At 37.5% G+C, this 27,116-nt stretch overlaps 1 protein-coding gene across 1 annotated transcript in view; it reads right to left on the reverse strand.

Annotated features, from left to right (window-relative positions):
- Positions 1-190: 190 nt before the first annotated feature.
- Positions 191-27,116, reverse strand: part of LOC105208459 (dynein axonemal heavy chain 5) — a 30,604-nt gene continuing 3,678 nt past the window's right edge. The window contains exons 4-36 of the mRNA XM_011178315.3: positions 25,889-26,525; positions 25,679-25,786; positions 24,343-25,221; positions 24,079-24,279; positions 23,887-24,006; positions 23,559-23,715; positions 23,324-23,378; positions 22,195-22,328; positions 21,919-22,130; positions 21,564-21,857; positions 21,056-21,491; positions 20,456-20,655; positions 19,394-20,388; positions 18,449-19,328; positions 18,204-18,376; positions 17,337-17,492; positions 16,729-16,939; positions 14,368-14,754; positions 13,721-14,306; positions 13,431-13,664; positions 9,647-12,324; positions 9,347-9,595; positions 7,345-8,913; positions 7,112-7,280; positions 6,880-7,032; positions 6,440-6,732; positions 5,862-6,354; positions 5,235-5,424; positions 4,911-5,067; positions 4,066-4,161; positions 3,700-3,756; positions 2,440-2,572; positions 191-1,080 (exon numbers count right to left, since the gene is read on the reverse strand). Of these exons, the coding sequence (XP_011176617.3) occupies positions 827-1,080; positions 2,440-2,572; positions 3,700-3,756; positions 4,066-4,161; positions 4,911-5,067; positions 5,235-5,424; positions 5,862-6,354; positions 6,440-6,732; positions 6,880-7,032; positions 7,112-7,280; positions 7,345-8,913; positions 9,347-9,595; positions 9,647-12,324; positions 13,431-13,664; positions 13,721-14,306; positions 14,368-14,754; positions 16,729-16,939; positions 17,337-17,492; positions 18,204-18,376; positions 18,449-19,328; positions 19,394-20,388; positions 20,456-20,655; positions 21,056-21,491; positions 21,564-21,857; positions 21,919-22,130; positions 22,195-22,328; positions 23,324-23,378; positions 23,559-23,715; positions 23,887-24,006; positions 24,079-24,279; positions 24,343-25,221; positions 25,679-25,786; positions 25,889-26,525 (13,546 nt within the window). The 3' untranslated portion in view covers positions 191-826. The remainder of the gene's footprint in view (positions 1,081-2,439; positions 2,573-3,699; positions 3,757-4,065; positions 4,162-4,910; positions 5,068-5,234; positions 5,425-5,861; positions 6,355-6,439; positions 6,733-6,879; positions 7,033-7,111; positions 7,281-7,344; positions 8,914-9,346; positions 9,596-9,646; positions 12,325-13,430; positions 13,665-13,720; positions 14,307-14,367; positions 14,755-16,728; positions 16,940-17,336; positions 17,493-18,203; positions 18,377-18,448; positions 19,329-19,393; positions 20,389-20,455; positions 20,656-21,055; positions 21,492-21,563; positions 21,858-21,918; positions 22,131-22,194; positions 22,329-23,323; positions 23,379-23,558; positions 23,716-23,886; positions 24,007-24,078; positions 24,280-24,342; positions 25,222-25,678; positions 25,787-25,888; positions 26,526-27,116) is intronic.

The raw sequence follows: 27,116 nt of genomic DNA on the forward strand, positions 1-27,116 counted from the left end.
ATATAAAATTTTTAGATAACTAAATATATCTCTAAACCTAAAAGTATAAGGTCAATTCAATTGGCACGACTTCGAATCTCGCTCTTGTAAATATTCCAGTTCTTTACATATATGAGTAACATAAATTGTAATTATTTATTATATATACATACATACTTACTTACTTACATACATATACAGATATACATACATACAAAAAGTATTGAAATTAAAATGTATTATGTATTTGAAATTAAATTAAATAAAATCAAGTGAACCGTAATTTCGAATTTAGTTTGTTTTTCGATACCATTATATCTATGACAAGAAGAATATTGCACTGCATTTGAATAAAGCTCCGAACCTTGTGCAAGTTTTAAGCGAGAAGAATATGGTGAACCTGTGTGTTTCTTTATATTTTGACTTTGGAAACTTCCAGTTTTTCGTATTTCAAGGAGAAGATACCGAACAATGATGACATATATGTGTACATCCATACACGTACGTACTTTAATGAGCTTAAGTACTTTTCTCATTCGTAAACCATTTTATTCTATACAAAACTTTTACACCATTTCGTTATAATTCGATTTACATAGTTGAGACATTATTGGATTGCAAAGCAAGTCCATTATAAATCATACATATGAAGTATCATTAGGAACAAACTCACAATTATCAAATACAACATTTACTTACACTCAAATACAATAGCACATAAACGTTTATCTGAAGGCAGGAAGCACGTGACTTAACTTAACAATCATCGTATTGTATAAGCAAATTCATTACTACTGGTGCGAACAAGCTAAGCGCAAACACGAAGTTTGTAGATGAAGCATTTCGTTTATTTAATATCACAGAGCAAAGCAACGCCACGCAGCGTCCAATGCTTCGGGTTGAAATCCGTCTCAAAGTCAATTGAGCCAACATATTTGGCGTCGGTCCGTTGTGGTTTTCGATAAATCGGGCACTCATATAGCTTAGGATCCTTGCCAGCTGTTGTGTTAATGGCGTATATGTAGATTACCGGCATTTGTTCGTAGAGTACTTTCATCTTTGACTCAACCAATTTGCCACTGCGTCGATCCAGCGAAGCACCTGACATGGAATGTTTAACCATATATTAATGTAACGAATGTGTAACGTATTTTCTGTGTCCATTTATACATACGTACATATATGTATGTTTGTATGTACGCATTTGAACTATTAGGTTGAGAAAGGAAATCTAAGAGGGTTAGTATGAAGTGCATACTACTACACGAGTAAATATGTATATAAAGTATGGATAAAGAATGGATGCAGAAATCATATATTATAATTATATACAGCGAATATCTGAATATTTGATGTTGTGAAGCCCACGTGACCATTTTGTATTTACCTATTATGTTATAAATTAACCAACATCGATTTAAAATCGAAAATTGGTGAAAATGTTACTATTATATTAATAGAATGGCATATCCAAAGAAATGTGAACTATCCTTTATGACGTTCTTAAAATATTAGCTTCAACTATGTATCCCAAGTATTGTACTATTTGGTGGGTAGCTTATTTCCTATTGTCTCGTCGATGGTTATATATACGTCCCTTCGACGAAAGTTAGTAGTAGTTATGATTTAGCTACCAAACACGTCTATGTACATTCTCCTATTTTACTTATACTCATATATGTATATAAGATATTCCCAAATGCATGTGTGTTTTAGTTTATAAATAAAGTGACCAGAGGGTAAAAAATTAAGTGAAAATGGATTTACGATGAAAAAATGTGAGAGTGGGGATAAAAGCAACCAGAAGTAGAATATGCTTTGACGTTAATGTTCTAACATACTAAAATCCTTCTACTACTCTTAGATGTGCTATTGGCATGTGAGAAAGCTCATTTCAAAAGTGAAATGTGCTATTTTAACTCTCTAAGGGGCATACACTAAGAATTTTATGGACAAGTATTTTGTTGCAGCTTTTCGTTAGAATTCGTGCACACTATTTGTATTTGTCAATCTTGGACGAGATTCTACGTACGAGTACATACATATATCTGCTAGATGTTTTCCCTCATCCGTAAAATGTGGTTTCTACAAGCTGTTATTCTACAGTTATTTAAAAGAGTTTAAAATGTTCTGATATTCCCGCTTCTAATTCCATTTTTTATTTATATTTTTTTATTACTATAAATCAGTATATTTGTTGTGGAACTATGACATCTAGAAATGTTATGAAAAGTCAATACAGACTAAAATTTTTGAAATCAATTAGCGTACAAATAGCGACTCATAGAGCAAAGCGGATAGGAAAAATTCATAATAACTAGCAAGTTGAAAAGATAAAATACAAACCGGTGTGGCTTGATGAAAGCATTATAAGCAAAAATTGGTGACTACGTGAGCTGAAAGGTCATAAGCATTCAAGTGGCATACCACAGGTCACGCAAACAGGTAATTGGTACTCACCTTCTAGAAACAGGCCATGCACATAGACACCTTCGGTGGGGTATTCCAAGATGTCTTCCTTATTATAGCGTGTTATTTGATTTTGCAATACAACTGAATCTAGTGCCCAGCCTTTGTGTGCGCGTGTCACTTCCTAAAATCCCACCAGTACGCCAACCGAGGTTTGTTTTAGCAATCGTTTCCATTTGTATGTATTAAGGTAAAAAGAAAATACCAAACACAAATACGAGTTCGAACGGTGGTCCATGTACGAGTGTATGTAATGAAAAAGACGACAACATAGAGTTGAATTGGATATATATTGTAATTGAAATGAAGCACTAGCATAATTAAATTAGATTTGCTAGCAAATAATAAACAGGTATGAATGCCAAAAAGTAGCAATAACAATACGGGAGATCAAAGTGCACTCTCACATAAACACACAAATTTCATAAAGTCACGTAATTCATGTGAGTTACCCTAAGCCCCTTATATAAATAGTTGTACTTAGTAATTTAGTAACTGACTTTTAATGACGTCAAGAAAATAACAATTAATCCTAGGTTAACACCGTTTCGATATTTTCTTCACTGATGAGCTGGTCTTCAAGATTAATAATGTGAATACAACCCCATAGCCCAACCACTCAAACTAAGTTTGTTAAAAACAGAAAAATATCTACTCTATATATTTTCGCTTAACTACGAAATAGCAATTTCCGTTTCTGCTGCTGATGTTTCTAGTAAGTTACAATGTGAGAAATACGAAGTATGTTTAGTATGCGCGTCATGAACTGTATTAGAGCCGTTCTTTAATATTTGCCTTCCCCTGTCACCTGTTCATTTCTCGTATGACTAGATGAAAAAGTTTTAATATTAAAAGTTGTTGAGGAAAAATCATAAAGAGTGTGATAATAACAACAAGAAACAGTTCGCTTTGTTTCGGCGAATTATGAAAAAGCATAGAAAACAAAAAAAACTATTAGATTACAATGTTAATAATACAACACAGAATTATATATTCGTAAATATTAAATTAGCTTAACTTTAGATTTTTTCTCTTTGGTTGTTGCTTTCTTTTATTTTTTATTTTTAATTGAGAATATATTATATATGTATATTAACTTGCTATAATGATGTAAAGTTGATATGTTAAATGGGCACTTGCAACCTCTCACTCATATCATATTTCATGACAACCGTCTATTGATGTGCATACATAATCATATGAAGGACTATATTCATTCATTTGATTGTAGGAAAACAAACACAAGCTTACTTGACGCATTGCTGTTAAAAATCCTTGGGGATTAAAGAATCCCGTCATCCAAAATACCTTTAGTAATATATTCACATTTCGGCAGTTCACAAATTGAATTTGTGTGTATTCAGTCAGATGTCGTCAGCGGTCATCCATTGATGGCAGCAACCATCACCGTATTGAAGTGGATGGAGGGAATAATAGAAACATATGGGAAGAAAAACATGTAATAACTTGTCAATACAAATGGATCTTATACATTTACTAATCAAATGAAATGGAAATCAAATCAAACTAAACTGAATTCACTAAATGACGAAAGTGGCAATAACATTTTTAATTAACCTGCTGTAAGATACTCTAGATTTATTGTATAGTACTCACTTTTGGTCGATCTGTTGATATCCAAGTGCGAAATTGTGCATTTCGTTCCAATAGCTCAGTGTACCAGAAGCCTAGAGTTGTTGATTCCCAAGATATCTATGAAGACATTTCCAAACATATGAATATACAAATGAACCATTCCAATGAAATTGTTCAGAAAATATGTTATATTAAAACTATAAAGGAATAAATATGTTTAGACGCTGGAATGAAACTTATATGTCTAGAAACTGAAATTTATATAATGAATAGTACAAGCATAGTCCCTTGAATTAGATTTTACACCCTCACAGTATAAATGCTAAAGTTTCTATGCCGATATGTTTATAGCATAAGACCACAAAGCCAGCAAACCGGCGCAATTCAAAGTTCGAAGGAATATATATATATATATATATATATATAGTTAAATCTGTACAAACCGGAATATAAATTTTTTATTTTTATAATATGGAACAAACTGTATTAAAAGACAATGATTTTGAATAAAACTTCGGTTCGAACCTCATTATTCTAAAAGAAACTTTAAGTCGTAGTTGTATTGAGATATAGGGCCATCTAACAGTCAGAATTGCTATTTTTGACTGTTCTCATCCAAAACAGGCAGAAGGACATCACGAAATAAATTCTTTCTGTTGTTCAGATATTTTCTATGTATCTCGATTATTGTGGAGTCTTTTATTAGGAATACACTCACATTAAACTCAAATAAAAGCAAACTAAGAATTTCTTCCACTCACTACGCAAGTGAAGCAAAAGATAGCATAACTTCAAAATGCACGTCCATCACAAACATTGGGCACAAAATGTGTATGTATGCATGAAAGTATGTATGTATATCGAACCTTCATCCAAGATTCCGGTATGCGTGCATCATACATGGCATCCAAGGACTCCTTCAATGCTGGACTCATCACAATTGTGCCATCAATTGCCAATTTCAGGTCGCACAAGCATGTGTACACCTTCTTAATCACTTTCTGCATGCGATCAATTTCTTGCCTATCAAAGGTTTGATTAAAAAGAACACAAAAAGAATTGTACATACGTATTATGTATGGTTGTATATGCTTGTTAAAGCAATTGACAACTGCTCATTACTTACAATACATTTCGGAAAAGCAGACCTGCTGCAGTTTACGCAACTTTACCCTACAGCATCTAGTTACCTGAGAAAGATGTTCATCGGTAGTAGAATTCCCATGCGCAGCAGGTTCTCACGCACCTCGTAAGCGTTATACTGTGGCGGAAGCTTACGCAACATGTCGTCGGCCAGCTGATAGACAATGCTCTCGCGAGTCTCACCACCACCACCGCCTCCCTCTTTTGGCTGCACGCTCAGTATGGTGTCCAAAATACCTTTGCGTGAGTGGATAATTGAGGCAAAATGAGATATTGAAAATGGCAATATCAATGTCTCTTTTATGAAGAGCTATAACTTATCACTATAAGCAGATTAAATTCATTCATTTTAATACATGTGCACCCCACGCAATTTTATAACTCTTCTTACGTTTCACAAAAATTTTACCCACGAATTTTTGTCAATCACTGTTTCTCCTTTTCATTATCTTCTTTAAACGCCCATACCATCTGCTTTAGTACACCGTTAGCTCAGCAATTCTGCACATTTCAATTAACACTAAATAAATGAAAGTGCTCAAAGTATATACGTAGTCTGATTTAAGTGTGTATATATGTATAAACTGAAGTCACCTTTGACCTCTTCCACAAACTGATCCACCTGACATTTTGCACAAGTGCACTAGTATCAATAAGAGAAGAATGGCATTTACCTTTGGCTGAATTAATTTGATACGTGATGTCAGCATTGGAATGCAAGCCAAACACCTCTGGCGTGTCATAAGCTGGCAAACTGTTTATATAGTCGACGAATCCTTGCAAACTCTTGGTATTCGGCACTTTGTATCCTATGTAGAATTCGAATGAGTTACTTAAAAGCCCCTCGCAAAACCACACTGCAGTAAAAGTGGTCAGCAGCCTCTTATCAAAATCATCAGTCACACGACCACCATATTGCACCTCTCCAATCATGTATACAAGCGTTTGCCACGAGACTCCCTTCTTTGGATCCATCTCATCCAAGTGATTCTGTATGAACTGCACGCTCGCCGCAAAGTCTGCCTGATTAAACTCATACGGTACATTCCAACCAAGCGGACCGAATTTCCTTCGTTCTTGAACAATTGTGTGCAGAAAGGCTACAGTGTATAGCAATGGTGGCCATTGTGGTGCCGCGGTGTAATCGAGGAAATCCTGAGTGAAAGCCTGCGGGTGGCGCGAAAGCATACCATATACACACGCTTGCTCAATTATATTAACACATGGTGCTACAAACTGTGTGTCAACTTACCTGGTAGCTACGCTTTAGACTTGCTCGTATGCCTTGCGGTGGCTCATTGGTGAATTTTATGGCCATTTGAAGTAAGCCGATTGGAAAATCTGCATGCGGCTCGGTGGTCACCCACATTCGAAATGTATCATCGATGTGTTCCGTCTCCACCAGCATATCAATGACTTCCGAGCAGAAAGGCAGCGAAAGATGAACATTCTGCAATAACACCCAGCCACCACCGGACATTGAGTCCATTATCATTTTGCGTGCATGGAATTCTTGACCTTGTCCCATTGAAACTGATTTCAAAGCTAAGATAGACAAAAGAGAAATATTTGTAGAAAAGTATGTAGGCATTATTGGTATTTATCCAGGCGCATAGAGCCGTATGAGAAGGTGTAATGTGAGAAATGTTTGTGGTGCAAGGTGAAAACAACGTTATACTGTTATTCTCTTACGAATGCCTTTTTGTTTAGCCAATGCGGCAATTTGTGTCGTAGGATCGGATCCAATAGAAAGGAGACAAACGAACGGGGTACGGGGCTCCGATTCCGCCCAAGTCTCTTCAAGATCTAAAATCTGCATTTCACTGTACTCAGGACCTAGGGATTCTGTAAATTGAATATATTTGTGTATACACGTATAATTAGTGCGCTATATGTGTAGACAAATAATATGTAATACACCTACCCTCTATATACTTCTTTGCTTGTGAAATCGTACGATCCGGACACCAAGACCGTACCAACAGTAATTTTCGGAATCCATCTAAAGATGTCTGATAGCCACATGGGATTTCTTCATTCTCCGGCTTTTCAGCTTCATACCAAAATCGCCATTCCTTCTCATTTAACTCGATCTGAAAAAAATACGTCCATTGTTTTAAAATCGCCCGCATACTAAATATAGTTTATTTGTCTCACTAGTGTTAAAACATTTGAAAATGTTTCCAATTTGCTTATCTCCACTAAATTCAACCAAGTGATGTCCAAGATCCATCGGAATGGTTTTGGTGTTACAGCGTTCAGGTCCAGTGAAGCACCGCCTTTAACAAACGACATAAACTCCTCATGTGTCACATTGCCGTTATGATAGTCGATTTTAATAGCCAACATTAAAGTAAACAACTGTTTGTGACGTTCATACAGGCTGCGATTTGTAAACTTATGCACTTCATAGGTCAGATAGCGTAAAATAATAATTATACGTTCCTCAGTTACATTTGATTTGGTCGATTTGGTTATCGAGTTATTGAAAATAACCAAAAATTGTTTCAAAGAATTCTGATACATTACATTCACATTACTCATCTCAACTATTAGAAAGTAAAGTACTGAGCCACGTGCTGCTACGGCGCGGAACTCTTCCCGAGCCTTCATTATCTTTCGTTCAGTTATTTCAGAAATTTTCAATTTTTGATTGACCTCTTCGGACGTAGTTTTCGTAACACGCAGTACCTCAATTAAGGCCTCGTCATCAACCAATGATCCTTGTGAAGAACTAAGCCGGTATAACAAGTTTGCCTCCAATTCTTTCATTTTCCTTTGATTTGTCATAACGGTTTCGAAGAGCGCGACACGTTCAGCTTCCAAATCTGATTTCTCCATAAGAATCACTCGTCCTAAAAGCTGATCTTCGAGCCCTCGCATTGTGACGGTAAAATCAATTATAGAAGTTTTAGCGCTTATCTCTGGACTAAACGCGGGGTTTGGTAATTTAGTAGTTATATACAACATAAAACCTGGCATCACATCACACTCCTTGTCGCCCACCAAGACTTTCTCTATGCTACCCGACTTGATGAAGTTCTTCTCCAACACATTGTCGAGCACTGGATCCAGTTCGGTGCCGACGTCTTCAATTAACAGTGGCCGCCCAAGCGACAATGAGTCTTCTAAATGGGTCCTAAAATATTTGTGATTTAATGACGTAATCTGTAATTCATTTTCACCCTCTTTTGATTTTATCCAAAGTTTTCCCTGTGTTTGGGGATCTACCAATAATGGGTAACTGCTTGATTTTGTCGCAATCAGGGCATTTTGTACCGATAACTCATCATTTGGCAGTCCCTGCAATGTCCATTCTGACACTGTTGAGGAATCGACGAGCATATTAATAATATTCAAGCCAGTCGTGAATGGTATAGTTTTTTGTTTTAGTATGCCCATCCATGTTCTGATTAAATTTGCACGAAACTCTTGGTTATATGGACCACAATATGAGAGGAAGCCTGTTGCTAGCAGAACGTCACCCACCAGCTTGCCTAGTTGTATTTTAAACTCTTTACTCTGATTTGTCCAGCGATACTTTTCATCTGACAGCCCATTTATTAAAGCGGTTGCTGCAGTCATCTTCCGCAGACAGACATTGGCAGCATCGGTGAGTCTTTGTTTCTCACCAACGGCTTTATCATACTGATTTTTGACGGCCTGAAGTGCCTCTTCTCGCTCTCGTAGCTGCTCTTCAGCACCAGCCAAGTCATCCATGGCTAGCTATATACATATGTACATATATAGGCAATCAAAATGAGAGAGACAGCAAACGAAATATTATATATCTTAAAGAAATTTAAGGAAATTTGCCAATAAATAAAACAATGACATCGAAAAAACTGAGTTCCGTAAGTGTCCACCACAAATAGCCATTACTCATTAGATAAGTTAAATTAATAAAATAATCTTCATAACAGAAAAAGTAATGAACTTCCCATCCAAAAAGTATGAAAACTATATAAACTTATATCGATATACTACGTTCACGTGATGCAGTTAAGAGTGGATTGCAAATATATTATTAAGTTAAAGCTAAAAATTGTGGGTAACTAAAAAATAAATATAATTCGATAAGTGTCTGAATCCTGTAATAGTGCATTATACTGAAGATTTGCCGATATTTCATTTGATAAATTGAAACTACAATAATCACCTTCAATCGCGCCTCCTGCAAAGTCAAATTTGTCTTTAATGGCAGCACTTCCTTGTTAACACTGTGAAAAAATGACATAGCTTTTGTCCAAGACAACAAACCAGCTACGTCTCCGCAAACTCGCCTTGCCATGTCCATATTATAGTCCTCCATGCGAAAGTACGGTTGTAGTAAATCGATCATTTCATCATTTATTGTGTCTTTTGGATAATTTTGCAATTGTAGCAAAAACGTTGCGCTAGCCATCATCTAAATCACAAATAATGTAAAATTAATTTTATCATATATTCACAAATAAACCTTTAAAGATTCTTGCCAAGACGGCTTGGGACACGGTGTTCCAGAATCCGGTATACAGGGATGTAATTTTCTTTTAAATAAAATCAGTACACAGTCCATGATTCTCATAATCAAATGTGGTGGTCGACCCAACTTGCGTACGGTTGCAATGTGCGCTGGCTTTATTGTATTCAATGCCATTTCGGCTTCTTCCAGTGCCGGCTTGGCAGCCTCTAATTTTTCCTCGGCAAGTGCTTTTTCTTGTGCAATACATGCCACTAATGCCTCAGCCTTGTCTTTCACAATAAGAACCTGATTTTTTACGATTTCGGCTTGCATTGCCCTTTCGGTTACTTCTACCAAAACAGATTCGGCATTTTTGGAGGCTTCCACTAACTCCTCCTCCATGACCACCAAGTCCTTTTTCAATATTTCAACTGAAGCGGAGGCTTCCTTTAATTTCTCCAACCCAGTGTCCATCTTTTCTGCGCCATCACGCAATTCTTTCTGTGTTTGCTGATATATATTCTTGTAACCAGAAATGAAATTCAAATATGACTTCGGTGTCACGTGTGTTGCACGTCTGAAACGCTGGAAATATTCCAACGATGTTTCTGCGACAATATCTTGTATAGAGCCCAGCGCATTTACTAATTCTTCCTTCACAGCCGGTGTACACTCAATTTCAAAGTCACTCAGAAAGTGTCTTGCCACCGAGACGAGTGCATCCTTTGGCCACGGCTGGAACCAATCGATTGTGCAGCCGGACACCAGGGCCGGAAAACGTTGCACCCTCGATCGGAATGTTTCACCCACTGGTGAGAAACAAAAAGCCACATGAAGATTGGCACATGTGCGGGCCAAGAAAAACTCCATCACACTTTCCGGGGTCGCTGTTTTTCGTTGATTTTCTCGTTTCATAACCGGAGTCAATTCTTGTACAATTTCAGCTTGTTCGTCTCGAGAAAACAGATTTGATATCACACCAGATGATAGTATATTGTTGAGGTATTCAAGAAATCCCTCTTCTTTAATGTCCATATCGGTAAATAAAAATGTGGTTCCTTTGCCTTGAACACCGCAGGTGCGATATAATAATTTTAAGTCCTCCAGAAAGTTGGCTACATTATAAGAACGTGTCAAAGCAATTTGGAATGTTTTGTAGCCAGCTATAAATGATGCCAATTTGGTCAAGGATTGTTTACCCGATCCACCGACCCCGACAAGCATGACGTTTCCCCTCGGATGCCGAATGATTCGAGAAATCTTCACCAAATGCAGCATAGCATCAGGGAAGAAAACCAGATCCATCCCAGAGCCTCGTACCATTTCATTAAACTGTGCGAGGAACATAACGAGACGCTCCCGGAGCACTTCATGAGAATTCACCGGTTCGTAGACTTTCGGTAATTCCATATCAGCATCCTCTCCCTCCTCACCTGTTGGCTCAGGTGCATCGCGCATAAAATCGACAAACACCGGGTTCGGAATAATCATCTGCGAGTATGCCTCACCTAGCTCTTCACGCACAAGACAAGCTAATTCCGAACTAAACCACTCTTTATCTTGAAAGGTCGTAAAACGGTCCGCAAATACACGTGTACATTCGTGCTTCCACAATGACATGAGCACACTATCTGCCGTGATAACAGTTGACAAAGTACCCACCATACCTTGCCAAATGCGCGATAAGTCACGCAAGCTAAAAACATAATGAAATTTGGCAGGTGTGGGTAGAAGTTTCTCACGCGTTCGCTGCCACAAATGACGAGTCACAACAATCAACTTCTTAACTAAACTGCGTACTTCAGACGTGAAACCACGTTTGGAATTATAATGCCCCTCACCAATAACACGAAATATTTTATCAATCGACTCATCATCCGGAATATTACAATTAAATACGCAAAATTGTCGTTTTAATCGTGACGGTATATCATTACGACCACCGCCCGGCAAACCCATTGCCGCAACATATTGAACATCCACTACTGTTGTAAAATCACCGGGCTTCTCCAAACTGTAAAAGCCTTTCATATCCATGCTTTGGCGAACAATTTCATTCGTCACTTGATCGCCCCATTCGTTGATCTCCGGCAAATTGACATCATCAATGAACACAATCAACTTACGTCCTCCTGGTGGCCCAAACGTAACTCCCACACGTTTCTCCACATAACTTTCGATAGTACGTTGAAATTGATATGGACTAGTGGCCGATGAAAAATTGAAAGAACGGCCCATATATGCCTCCGGATTCATTTTCTTCATAAAATTCTTCATGATCACTGTCTTGCCGGTACCCTGTTCGCCAATCAACATAACGGCACGTTCCTGATTCGCTATCGTAGCGATTAGGTAATCCATGCGTACATTATCAACGATGGGTACTAGAATATTTAGATAGTCTGGAGTAGATAACTCAGGATACATATACGGAGTGACCAATGTCTTCCACGCTTGCCACGTGCCTGTCTCAGAAACGAAGAAATCAAAAATACTATTTTCACTGTTCGTAGCCTGTGCATAGTCCAACTGAGGGAAAGCTTCTTTGACATATAAATCCAAACGTATGCGATCAGAAACATTGAGATATCCACCGAGACCCCAAGCTAGCGCAAAAATGTATAGTCGATGCAAGTGTTCGGGTGTACAAGTGTCCTCTTTCTCCTCCACAGCCGGTTCTTCAGGAAGCTCATCTGTGAAGAGTGTAATAAAAAGTAATAATCTCGTGAGGCAACAATTTCCTTTCTCTAAGCTTTACTGAATAGGTGTCCAACAATTAAATAAATACAAGAAGATTTAGAGTTACAACAAAACAGTAACAACACGTCGAAAAGAACATACATACTCGTATGTAATAAGAATAAGAACTGACAATACATGGGAAGGTCAACAAAATAAACACGATCACTTACACACAATTAAATAATTATAAATAGACAATTGTATACATCGAATCCGTGTGTATCACGCGAATGCGCCAAATTAATAATTTCAGACACAAAATACACACATTTACACAGACATTACACATAGACGGATAGAAGCGGTGTGCATTAACACTATGTAGTTGGTATGTAGTGAGTATGAATACATATTTCAATATGCATATTATATACTAAGCTACATTCGAGTACATAGCGTAAATGCACTTGCATTGCTTAACAGAAAGTAACGAATTAAAAGTTGACGGTGTAGTGCAGGTAGAGTTCTTAGGCTCGAGTGCTCGAGAAAAGTTTTGTGGTTTATTTGTTAGTTTTCCTATAAAGAAACTTTGGCTAGCAAAAAAACCAAAACAAAAGCAAACAGAACGCATTCATTGGGATGACAGCACCAATAAATGTAAATATGTATATGTGTACATGGGTGTGAGTATGTATGTATTTATGTAGATTATGTGTAGTTAATTGAGTTAGTACGAGAAGGTGTGCGTATAATTGTGACAAATGTTTGTTTGAGAAGCTGTTGCATATACATTACCGCCATCCCCGCTGGCGGCGGAGTTTCGTCGCTCCTGCTTTACTTCATTCACTTTCGCTATGATTTTGTGTTTTTCCGCTTTTGTTGCTGCAATATGTATTGTCATGCATAGGTTTGTATGTATTATATAATAAAGTCATATACATATACATAAGTTATTCATATTGTTTTCATGCAATAAATGTATTGTGCAACTCTTTTACTTTTGCAATGCGACAACGCAGAGCCCGTATTCGTTGATTCAGCTGTATCATTTTTGCACACTTATAAGAGCAGGCAATTTAAAGTTTGAAAATAAAACGCTACAAAGCCGAATACTTACCGTCGTTTGTTTCTTTACTAGACAGACTGACTGCCTGCTCCTCCTCCTTCTTCACCGGCACTAAGCCCTCCAAAATCGATAGCATCTGACGTACTACATTACACTGCAACACGGACATCAAAAGCTTAAGGTTTTGTGTGCCCCAGTTGTAAACTTGGATGAAAGTTTGTTCGAAGAGGGCCCAGAAAACTGACTTCTCGCCAGGTGCGCGATTCTTTAGCCAAGCTTGCACAACTAATCGAAAATAATTATTGAAATGTGTGACCAAAATGGAAATCTGCCTTTCTTACTCGGTCTGGAATCTAGTCCTGATGAACTCATATAAACCATTCCATTCCGCGACACTGTCGCCGGTGACGCGTTGTCTATGTTGTGTGGTTCGAAAATTATTTTTACTGTTGGTGCCATAGTAAGGCGATCACCATTTGCCAGGGTCAATGTTTTGTTATCATCTAAAACAGAGTTTAAGTTTTCAATCCAAATGCTATCCACTGGACCGTCGAGTACGAGCCAAACGTGTTCGCCACTTTTTAGTTTCAATGTTTTGCGCCACAAAGCCGAAAATATGCCGTCAGTCCAGTCATTGGTAGCCACATCTAAACGCCCAAACATTTGAGCAGCTGTTATGGCCTTTGGATTCATACGCATCTCGCGATGATTGTCACCCATTTGAGTTAATGCCTTCATCAGGGTATGAATGCATGTCGTCTTACCGGCACCACTGGGACCCAATGTCATAATGCCATGTCGAACGGTTTGGGTTTCGTAAAGTTGTATTAATTTGAGAACCCATGGAGGATGGTAGACCAGATTTGCTTCTTCCGTCTGTTCAGCAATTGCTGCTTCAAGTTCTGGGTAATTGGTCTTTTCGAGTGTCTACGTAAAGTAAAAGACATTTCACATATGCATCCACTTGCATATCGATTTCATTGCTCACCTGATTGGGAAACAAATCCGAAACCAACGACATGAATAACGGTTCATCTTCGTCAATCAGTTTGGAGAGATTCATATCGCGTAGGACACGCATCACAATCGTACTCTCGCCATCCTTCGAGTTTCTCCGCTTGGAAGCACCCAATGTACGCAATACCGATAATATATTTCGCAAACCAAAATCATAATGGACCTGCTTGGTTAATTGCTCCTCGCACAATTTATAAAGGGTATAAAATTTTCTCGCCAGTGTAATATTCTCTAAAAATCCACACGACGCCAACTTGACGCGTATAATTATTTGTCGGTCTGGCACCATCATAGCGACGGTGCGAAATTGTATTTTTAAATTTTCAGGTAGCTCTTTCCGTCCAGCGTAGCCAGGATTCTGCAAAATACATAAATCAAATAATACAGGTAAATACATATATACATACATACATATGTATACTGAATGAATCGTAGAGAATCAAAGTGTTAGACGTGAAAAATGAGTCCAAGCGATGGACACATTTGTTGCTAACATTTTAAATTTATTCTCTGACACAAGTAACAAAGTCACTGTTTTTCAAATAAATCTTAAAAGAAATTTCTTTTTCTTAGAATACAAGAAAGCAAATTATTGAGCTAAGAACAATAAGTATACATAAATACATCACTTTTAGGTTCAACAAGTTTTAGCTTTCTAGTACTAAACTTGCAAAGATAACAAATAAATCACCAACGGAATTTAAGTGTAGATCAGTACTATAATCAGTCATCAAACAGATCATCGTTATCCCCTACTCAAGTCCTACTGGATGTATAAGTACATGCAATATAATGCATTCGTATAAATAGTTATTGCTAATTGATGATTGTCAAATATTTTAACATAAACTTGAGGCGTGACGTCAGCGAAGTGGCAGACAAAGACAAATCTTTAAGGAGGGCTATTATCACTACTGGATATTCTTTCAGTCACGTACAGGTGCATAAAGATTTAGGTATATTCGTATACATACATACATACACGAACTTATGGATATTTCCATTTCGGAACATAACGAAAATTCTTCCCAGTGAGCTCACATAGGCGTGATTTGCAAAAACTGCGATAACGGCAATTGCATTGCAATGCTATGTTTGCATATCAATCTCACGTGCGCAATGTCGCATACACATTTTGTATATCCATTCATATGTACATCTGTGTTAGAGAATACTCAATATATCTTTATGGCTCGCGTTCTTCTTACGCTGCTTTTGTTGTTGCATGAAAGACTATATGACTTGCGAGGTGTTGAGATTAAGACATAATGGAATTTGTCACGCAGAACCACAATCCAATACAAACCTACATGCATGCCTTACATAGACGGCACTATGGACCATACCATATGTAGATAAGAGTGGATATGCGTATATATGTACATATAAGCCATTATTTTGTCAACGATTATTGAAACCGGCAAGCCAAGCTACTAAATTGCACACCAATACACTGGCACATTCATTTCACATGTACAATAGTAACACTACCCGACAGTGCAACCAACTAGTTATGGAACCCAACTAGTCGACGAACCTGAAGTTGATATGCATAAAAATATGTGCATATAGGTTTATAACATACATATACGAGCAAGTAGTTGCTAAAGCTGAGTAGTATGGTTCGATCGTCAAAAATCAAGTGCGAAATAAATAAAGGAGGTCACCAAATTCAAAATAAGACGAATCTCAGTAAAGCATCTTGCAGATTTCAGTGCGTTCTTTGCCATTATTAATTTAACAATTATAATGATTGGATAAATATTTGTATGAATATAGTACCAATTTTTAGCAAATTTAATTTAATTTTCCATCCGAATGCACATTTCACAACGAAGGTATTTTAAAGTTCGTCATGTCAAAGACGAATAAAAACAATGAAGGAGAAATAAAACGTGAAAAAGGCGGCGAAAATTCTGAACATCGGACATCGTACACTTTGTGTACTGTTCGAAGCAACGTCACTAAGTAAAAAAGTTCAGCACCGCGTGTCAATTTGGCAAGGACCCGCCGGCAACCACCGTGACAATACACGAATTTTTGCTTTAATGAGACAAGCTTTAATGGAATTTAAATAGCAAACTTTGTTCATGCTGATATTGTCCATTGACTGTACGAGTATTTGCTCATGGATATATGTAGATGTGTGCGCGCGCTTGGTAGTAATTAAAAGTTTATTTCTGCGAGTCAAAATTTTACAACAACAAATTGTGCTTGCAAGGAAATTTCTTAGCTGAGAATTCCACTGTTTAATAGTTTTGGAAAAATGGGAAATATGCTACTTCTCCATGGCATTCGCCTTTGCCATATTATGCAACTCTGGCTTACTTACCATTGTTATAAAAATGCCAAATTCAGGATTCATCTCAATCGTATCGCCATCGGTGAATATAAATGTTTTCTTTTTCTCCTTCTTGGCTGTCAATACAACTGCAACTTGTTGCGCTGCAACCGACAACACCGGAAGTTCGATTCGATTGAATTCATCGAAACATCCCCACGTACCGGACTGAGCCAAGCCCTTATAGATGCGACCCAGGCCCCTGTTTAATGAAACTGTCATTAGTAAAACTATTTTCAAGTAGTAGGCTTATGCTCGAAACATCGGAAATATAATGTACATATCTGATTTAACAAGGTATGACCAATATAAATGTTTTTTTTTTCACGTTCTTAATATATATACATATGTATGTATATTTCGTCTTTAATTATTGTTTATCCGGTTATAGCAGTTTTTGTTATTATTGTTGAAGAAAAACTGAATTTTACTTTTGGTAATTTAATCGCGGTTAATAAACGATTTAACTTTATATGTTATCATTAGGGTTAAAATAGTGTGCTCAACTCGAGAATCTGGCGCACATGCTTGTATTGTAGAGCACGGATATATGTATTTACAGCTTACGTGAAATTTATTGCGCTGCTACATTTTAATACCTGTAATCCATTTGGTCGGAGCAATTAAACACAACCACGTACTTAGCCAACGTCTTGCCCATGTCCTTAACTGTCTCGGTTTTTCCGGTACCCGCTGGACCACATGGTGCGCCACCCATGCTCAGTGTTAGCGCCTGAGCGAGTGTGATGTAACATCTATGCAACAGATATAGAAAGCAATTCCCCAGCAATAAAAAAACGAGCGAAACAAATTTAAAATATATACAATTTGGTTGAATGATTTGAACATGTGATTACAAATATGGTTAAATACATTTGCAGAATAATATTAGAGACTTTATAAAGGTGAATGGAATTGAAACGGTGATCGCGTTGTGAGATTACGGACTTAATCTAGAACCTACGACGTTAAAAACCCTCTACTCTTGAAACATTCATGACTAAATCTTAATGATATGTGTTGACTATTTAATGAATTTGTTAGCTGATGACCATAGATTTCTTAAAAGAAACTAGACGTCTGTTATAGCATTTGTGGTAGAAGATAGTATCTCACCGACTACTCTTCAACCAAATTTCGGGCTTAACATAATGTTGGAATCATTAAGAAAATTGTCAATATCTGTCTACAATCACACTAACTTTCTGTATAACACAATTATATTCCATCAGATTATTTCATTCTACATGATATAAATCAATCAATATTGTATGTACTGGAGTGTGCTAACACTCATTACGCTAGTTTGAATGTGACAGTGCCAAATAGAGCAAGAGTAAAAACTCCTGAAATATAGATTATTATTTTTATCTCACTTTACCAACATTCATGATCATTTAAGTAAAATTAAATTTAGTTTAAGTGACAGCATCTATCAAATTGGCGTCTCCTTATTCTAATCTTACCGATCTGTTAACGGTGTAATCACCAAACGATCTGTGCAACCCAAATACTCGTTTTGATAAGTGAAAGTTACGTCAGTTACTGAAATCCACGTTTTGTCTAAGTCCTCTTTGAAGTAAAAACGACACTGCTTCAACCACTCAAAATCATTGGCTGATTTAATATTCATTCGACACTGAAAAGACAGATGGTCACGTACATACATGTCATCTAAATTATAAGAATTTCTTCGCGCTTGCAATCTTACCAATATATCGAATATGTCCCGTTGGTGCACATGTATGGTAATTAGAGTTTCGAAGTTTGTGCGCTCCATTTTAGTTAAATTTCTGGTAGTTTGATCAATTAGCGTATTTAAAATTTCAAGAAACTTATTATTCGTCTCCGACATGACTTTCCTCTCATGCCTGGCCTGCATCAGCGCCATTTCCGCGTCGCGTGTCCAAATCATTTGTATACCCAAAAGACCAATTTGTGCAGGGACTTTCTCTAAAAATCCCAACAAGGTGAAATTTGGATCATTTATTGTAGCATAAGCGGTGCGGATAATCGAATGCAATGACTGCTGTGCGGTGACCAGTAACTGAGTTAGCCATGTCTCGACCGAACCCTCAGCACGAATAGCGCGATCTAACTGTATCATCTCACCTTCACTGGAGATTATGGCCATCATCTTATTGTATTCAATGTCATGGAATTTTACTTTGCGTGTATTATCGAAAATTGAGAGTAAATGATTTTGTATGGTATGTGAGTCAGAAGCCTGACCTAGAATCTCCAATAGTGCCGGATCGGAAACGAAGAAGAAGCGAGGGAACATCATTCGTTTACGTTCCAAATAGCCACTTAGCGATTTTTGACAGATTTCCAGCTGTTCCTGCAAATGAGGTAACAGTTGTTTCAGAAGATCGTCACCGACACAACACGCAACTACGCCAGGAGTCTCGTGGGCACGTTGCATTATCTTTTGCCATGATTTATCGATTTTTGAGAATCGCTTGGCTTCTTTTGGAAGCTGCTTAGCAATATCACCACCTACAAAGACAGCTTCTAAATATACCCACATATTCTGCACCAATAACCAACGTTCCAAAATTTCATTTGAATTGGATAAATCATAAACCCATCTGGAATGTTGAAGGTGTGTTATTGTTGTTTTTACTTAATTAAGAAATTAGTACAACCAACTTACTGTTGAATTTGTTTACGAAATGGTGCGTTGTAGCGATTGGACAGCAATGAACCCAACACCATCAAGCTATCTTCTAGCTGACCTATGGTTTCAGCAGTTGTGTCACCCCGCAGTAATAGTTCGCCGCGATTGTTGAAACTCATGAATTGTAATTCATGTACGGACCACTCATTTGTGACTTGTTTTAACTTAGCCTCAATATCTTTCTCTTTCATTGCACTAATACAGATATCCTCAATATCCTCTTTATGCTTAAGCAGAGGCGCTTCTAATATATTCTTCAATGAGAATCCTTCCGAATCGAATTCGAAAATGTATTTGGTAACGTCCATAATGCGTTGCCAATGGCGGGGTTTCATTGCCTTATTCGCCATCAACTCCAACAATGGGCACATATCATTGAAATCGTCGATGGTTTTCTTGAGCGCATGAAAAGCCGGCCACTCCTTCAAACCTTTAGGAAGTTTTCGGCAGCGGTTTTGGAATTCCATTAATTCGTTGTTGATCTCTTCAATGTCCACTTCGTTCCACGGTATATCGTAATAACTGCTCACGCGATCTATTACATCATTATAGAGTTTATAAAGTTTTTGCAGCAAATTCAATTCTTTTCGTATTTGACCCAATTCCGGATAGTCAGTTTGTGGTAAACCAAATAACTCTTCACCGTTCTGATAGGTCTGGAGGCGACGCCACATACCCTCAAAACGGTTTTGAAATAAAATTAAACGATCGGAGGCCTCACGTGGTGTTAGGCCAGCTTGCATGGGACCGGCTGTACGATATTCATTTACGTATTGTATTTTATCTTGTTTAAATTTCTCTAAATTATTTTTGAGGTCATCCTGAAATGACGGTTGCATGTCCAATAGTTTCACTTGGGCTTGCAGGGCACAAGACAATAAATTTTGAAATGTGCTGCGCAAGTTATCTACCAAATCGAATTGTTCACGTTCCACTTGGACCTCATAACGGGTAAGTACATTAAAAGCCTCCTGGGAATGCAAAAGTATCTGATAACAATAATATCTGACAATCCAAAATAAAGCAACGACATCTTACTTCAATTGGGTCAATACGCAACTCCATATCAACTTCTTGTTCCCTTATTTTACTTAAGGTTTCCATTATCATGCGCACGTCATCGAGATCTCGGATTGGTCTGTCCAACTTCCGATCCATTTCATTAATTACAGCGTAGACATAGTCCATTTCTTTTTTGTATTTCTTCTTCATAGCTTGTCCGATTTTATGATTACAAGCTGAAAATAGCAAACAGCTGTGTTAGATATTCAAGAAGTGAAACCCGAAATGAAAAATCTCAACACTTTAGTATTTTCTTTAGTTCATCCACGAGCCAACATTGCCTAACGGCTCAAATACTACAAGTAATCAATTGCAAGTCCTATTTGTTAAACGCAGTCGCAAAAAATGTTTGTGTTATGAATTACTTTCAATTCATAAACGCATAATGAATTCTGATTTACACTTCAAACGAAAGTATTTTGCATTCAATGGGAAGCCCTGTTTGCCGCTGGGCAAATCGTTTGCTCACAGTCAGTGAAAACCAATAGCAGTAAATGAGAATTCACTTTATTGCCAATTACTATAATTTGCCATGCTAATAATCAATTTCCACTTTTCTAACACATTGCTACTTACATTTGATCTCAATAGCTAGGCCGTATTTCAACCGTTCATTGTAGACGGACACACAATGACCAAATACCTCCATTTCGGGCTCCACCAGCAAATTGGCGTCCAACTCGGCTAAGCATCGTAAAGTCGACTCGAATTCCTGCAATCCGAACTCCATTAATTGACGAGTTGTGCGATCGTTTTTCCATAAGAAATGGTAAGGTTTCCAACGTTTTATGTATGTCTGTATTTCTGGTTTGATATTTTTTGTACAATTTGAGAGCAAATTGAGTGCCTTCACCACCTCTTTATTATCCATTATAGCGGCGTAAAACGACTTGAGCATATGAGGCATTTGTGGACGTTCCTCTGAGGCCAGAGTATAAAGCTTACGACGACGTGCTCGATTTCCAGTATTGTGATTTCGTCCAACCCGTGGTTGAGGTGTTGTTGACACTTGCTATTAGAAGTATATACAAAAATTTAATAAACATAGGTCAAGGTCAGCAACAATTTTATTTGTTATGCTTGCCGGCTCTTTGCCACTGGTCCACTGTGCCACGCCTTTTGCAATTCCAGTAATATTTTTACCAGCGGTTGTCAGTATCTCCTGCAACTCATCAAGGTTCGGCTTGATAATCACGCTTGGAATCTGCAACTGCGCATTTAGTGCGAATATCGGCTTCTTCAATACGGTGTCATTCTCGTCATCAATAAATCGACGCCTAATAGTGTCTAACGCGCCACGTATTACCTTAATCAGTACATCAATTACTTTTCGACTGTAGTAGCGTCGCATCTCCACCACCGCATTGCAGACCATATCCTATAAATGCATTAGCAACATCAATCAAATATTCTGTGCATATGTGAATTCTCAAAATTACTTGCATTCCCTTCGGAAGACTCTCTGTGGTCGAAAGCAGAGTTAAGGGATTTTCAAAACATGACCATAATATGCTCCAATCTTGTTGTTGGCTACCAGCACTGCCACCTCCGCCACCACTACCACCAGTACTAACACCATTTGGCACTGCTGTGCAACCTTCCGCCTCTCCCTTTCGTGCCGATGATGGTTGGGTCTGATTTCGCGAGGTAGCTATTGCAAAATTTAAATACATTGATTACGATTATATATATATTATGTAGGTATGCTGATATACCGTCAAATAATGTAACAACATCATCGCCTGCAATTTGCTTGAAAGTCTCTGTAGCCTTGTCAACCAAATTCAAAACTTCCTCCACTGCCTCCGACACCATTTGACTTTTGCGATTCAATTCAATAGCGGCGTGTCTGAAAAGGCAAACACCAGACAGTATTTAACTATTACATTCAACCAAATAGGTATTCACAATTATATACACATAAGTCATATATTTAATTGGCCAAACTGTTCAATTACACAACTGTGTATTCACAAAGCAGAGTAGAGAGACTTTGGTACGCACATACCATTGAATTAAAATTTCTGAATTATTTGTGTTTACTTCTCAAGACCTTTGCACTACTACCGCAAGTTCAAGTGAATCATTTCATCTGGTCAAAATTTTTCGTTTGTGTATTTAAGGAATTTTGAAAATGAAGAATCCTCTATTAAAGCCCACCGCAGATATACAAAACAATACATTCCCCTGTGCACACTCTACATTTCTTCAATTTATTAAGTCGTTAAGTCGAGTTTTTTCAACTAGAAAGAGTTTGAATGTAAATGTGAAATGTGAAATGTTGTGTTTTGAGAAGTATGTATGTATATCAATATGTATGTAAATATGGTATGAATTCAAACAAATGTTAGATGGTCAAAGTTGCGGGAGTATTATACATAAGGAAAAGTAAGGCTCCTCCTGAGCTATGTATATTTACTTAAAATGGGCTTAACGCACTCGGTATATTTTAATACAAACATACATATGTATATTATTTGACACCTTCAATTCGCACGTTTGATATCCGCTTTTAGAGACAAACTTCACATTAAAGCCATACACTTTTTTAGCTAAAATATAAGGTATGAGTGCAATAATTGGGAGTTATCGTTCGATTTCCTATCACGATGTGTCTTTATTGGTGCACTAAACGCAACTAGGGAATTGGTAAAGTTTTTATATGATACATAAAATTTCCACCGCTCATTTCAAGGCGAATAGGAGTATATATTTATTCCAAAAATTCTCGTGGATATTTTTGATTTAGTCTTCTTTCCGTACAGTAGAATCAGCGAATATCAATAATAATACGTGCATGAAAAAATGTAAGGTAAATATAAATACACTGAAAGATTGATTCACCTGCAGGCGTCTTCGCTCCTCTCCAAAAACTCCTCCACAGTCCAGATTTCATCGTCTAAATTAAACAAAAGACAAAATACAAAATACAAAACTATAAGAAAGCATATCTAGTAAATGAAGTCGCAGTCGCATATATTGACTATGCGTGTTTGTCTGTTTATCTGTTTACATATGTAACTGAGGATTTAAAGATGTAATTATGTACATACATATGTAGGTATGTACGAAAACTTACCTGCAGGCAAGACCTGTAATGAGACATCCTGCATCCACATGAGCACATTTAATATGCGGTTGGAGTAGATATCGTGCACACGTGCTACGAGTACGTTAAATGTCTCTATTGCCCGTTTACAACGTTCATAAAACTCTGTCCAATTTTGATGAGTCCACTTTAAAACAAATAAATGAAATGCTCAAAATCAAAAAATGAAGGTGACCAGCAGCGGTCGTAGAGACTTATTGTGGCAATTTAATTGAATTATGTTGCTGAGCTAATGACAACTGATAAAGCATGAAGGCCTGACATCCTCAGGATGCTCAACAACATAATTCAAACTTACATTTATTGTGTGAAGGCCAGGCTTTAGCATTGCTGTTAGGCGCACCAATTGTGGCAGAAACAAAGGACGCACTTCCAATTTCACGGTGCGCACAGTTGTCAAAAACATTTTGATCAAGTACTGTAAACAATCAAAATAAATGTGCATAGTAAGAATAGAGGAGAAATCGTCAAAGCAATGTCCTTTACTCACATTCAATGAGTCCTGTATAGTGGTGAAATACTTTTGCCGGCTCATCAATGTAGCCGCCACAATTGGCAATTCAACATTTAACTTAGCCAACATCTTAGCTTCACGTATCAGTAAAGGTATAGTGGGATGCAAATTGACAAATAAGCGATCACCTTGTAGAGCCAACAGTGGCTGAAGTAGACATGCGTCGGCAACGCTTACCTAATGATGACAAATTAAGTTATCTAATTACATCAATATATCCATATATTCCTTAGAACCTACATCCTGGTCCAGCCAAATGGAAACAATATCTGTTTCATACTCTCTTAACAACGCTGTTACATTATTATAGCGATTCTCCACATCTTTTGTTAACGGTAATCCACTCAATACCTTATGCTCGAGCACGGCCTCCATCAGTTCTTTCATATGCTCATCTAACGCACGGCTCCAACGGATACGTCCAGCAATCGGAGGAAAATTTCTACAAACGGGCGGATCGTCCCGTTGTTTTCTAAACATTTTATTCACTCGATCTACTTCCTTGTCAACATACTTTATAATGCGCACATATTTTTCATCCATCCGTGTGAGTGGTATCTTCTCACTAACTTTTTCAAATCGAGTAAGGAATCGAATGCATTGCGGTGTCTCCCAAACAGTATCGAAATTGGTTTCAATAAGTGTGGCGATGGTATCCTTTAGTGCGTCGGTTTTATTCATAAATCGTTCGAAATCGTCATTGAATTCTCCATTACGATGATCCAAGTAATCATATTTCTTAGATAATATCTCTTTCTTTGCCTCCTCAAAATGATTGCTGGCATCCTGTAGTGTTTCGCCCAACAGTAAACCCTCCAAGCGACGTTCGAAAAGATGATTGTAATCTTCAATCAAATTGAACATGGAAATAATTTTCGATAGACGGTCGCAAAATGTGTCAAATTTTCCAAAAACGAAATTTTCCGAGAAGCCAAACGGTGTTTGATTGGGTAGAAATGGTTGCTCTCTTACGGTATAGTAAGTTTCATGGTAGATATGATTAAGCTTAATGCAATTGCCTAATTTTGTACGTATAATATTACGATCTTGTGACCAAATAGTCTCTTTATTTCGGCATGTTATATAAGACTTGCAAGTCTCTATCATTTGATTAGTAATCTGTAAAATTTATTATGAAAACAAGTAAACACGATTATATTGCTCACTTAATATAATAAAATACAAAAATATATATTTCGAGAAATATAGCGCCAAGTGATTACCACCTGTTCCTGTCCATGGCGAACGCCCTTGGTGGTATAAAGTTGAACTCAAAAGAGGCTTGTGAAAAGTGTGGCATTGAAATATGGAAGTCTGAGACATAAAAATGGCAAAAATTCTTAATTTTTCAGGATTTCAAGCTCCTTGCGCAACCTCTAAACCTTTTTTGGTTGACCCAAAACTTTGTATATACTAGTTTTTGGGCAATTCGCATATTTCTAGGGGGTGCGATCGAGAATCCAGAAACTTTTTTTATCCTCCATACAACTAAGGGCCACCCTAGTGCATATATGTATGTCTAAATTAACTGTAATTGACAGTAGTAATTAATTTAAGATAATGTTAAATTACTAACCTTAACCATAAGAGAAGACGTTCTTTCGGAGGTGTTGTAGAATTGTGAAACACTATAGATAAGACGAACCGTTTGTAGTAAGCTCAGTATTGATCGTTTCATGCAGACCTTTAAATAATAACCAAATTTAAAATGTGGTAAAGCCGATAAATGTAAATTTTATTTTAGCAAAACAAATACAGTATTCAAGATTTTGTATATATTACAAACCGGATCGTCTAAATATAGGGAGTGGCAGCACGTTTCCATCGCCTGAATAAATTTTGAGTTATCACGTGCTTCGTTATAGCAGAATGTTATTTTCCGATCGGTTTCCTTCCACACACGCATAACGCGGGAGCCAGCCAAAAATAGACAATGTAATGTATACTGCACCTCGCGATCTTGCAAATGAGCCAGCAATTGCGAAAATTGAGCCCCTCGTTTCTTCCAATATTCCAGCTCATCCTGTGGGCCACTTGAATCGTTCTCTTTGCGCAACTGCTCACTTTCACCAAGTATCTTCATAACACCCTTTATCCAATTATTCACGCGCTCTTCCAGTTGCACACAAAACTCTTGATTTTTCGCCATATCTTTAACCTCATCCACATGTTCAATCTTCTCGAACATATCACATTTATCGTCGAAAATATTCACATGATCGCACACTTGCTCGCAAACGCGTAAAGCACTGCAGAATGATCTCAAACCGGGTAACAATTGGCCTTTTATCAAACCACAGCTCACATCCTCCTCATCGCCCTCCAAACTAGGGAATGCCAAGGCCTGCATAAACACGTACTCAACAATGCGTTCAATGGAAGTTACAAGCCCGATATTTTTTGCGTCTATAACGCCGCAGTATCTGATATTGATAAAAGACGATTGTAGCAAAATTAAATTAATAATTAAAATACATTATAAAAGATTAAGGACTTTTTCCAATTCTTTAACAGCTAATCAACCGAAATTTTGATTTCGTCAATTCTGTTCCGGAAATTTGGATGTCAAAAATGCTCCAATCCTTCTCCTCTACAAGGCTCTTGACTCGCAACAAAATCGATACATTTCTGAAGCGGATTGTTACTGGTGATTGGTTCACTAACGACAATGTCAAGCGAAAAGGAACAGGAACAATTTGCGGACAATTAGAAGAAAGGGAACAGAAGCGACCAGCTTTAGCCAATATGAAAGAAGTTGTGTTCCATCAGAACAACACCAGGCCACACACACATCGATAGTGACTCGCCCGAAGCTCCGGGAGCTTGTTTGAGAGATTCATATGCATCCACCTTAAAGTCCGGACGTGACAACAGGTGATTACTATCTATGGCGAATTAGAAAATCGACTGATCAAATTTTTTGCCAATAAGGACAAGCGTTTCAATGAGAGTGACATTATGATGTGTGTGTTATGAGTCCTTAAAATGTCAGCAACTTACCGAACAAAAACCCT

This window comes from Zeugodacus cucurbitae, chromosome 2, assembly GCF_028554725.1.
Source record: "Zeugodacus cucurbitae isolate PBARC_wt_2022May chromosome 2, idZeuCucr1.2, whole genome shotgun sequence".
In the NCBI taxonomy this organism is placed as follows: domain Eukaryota; kingdom Metazoa; phylum Arthropoda; class Insecta; order Diptera; family Tephritidae; genus Zeugodacus; species Zeugodacus cucurbitae.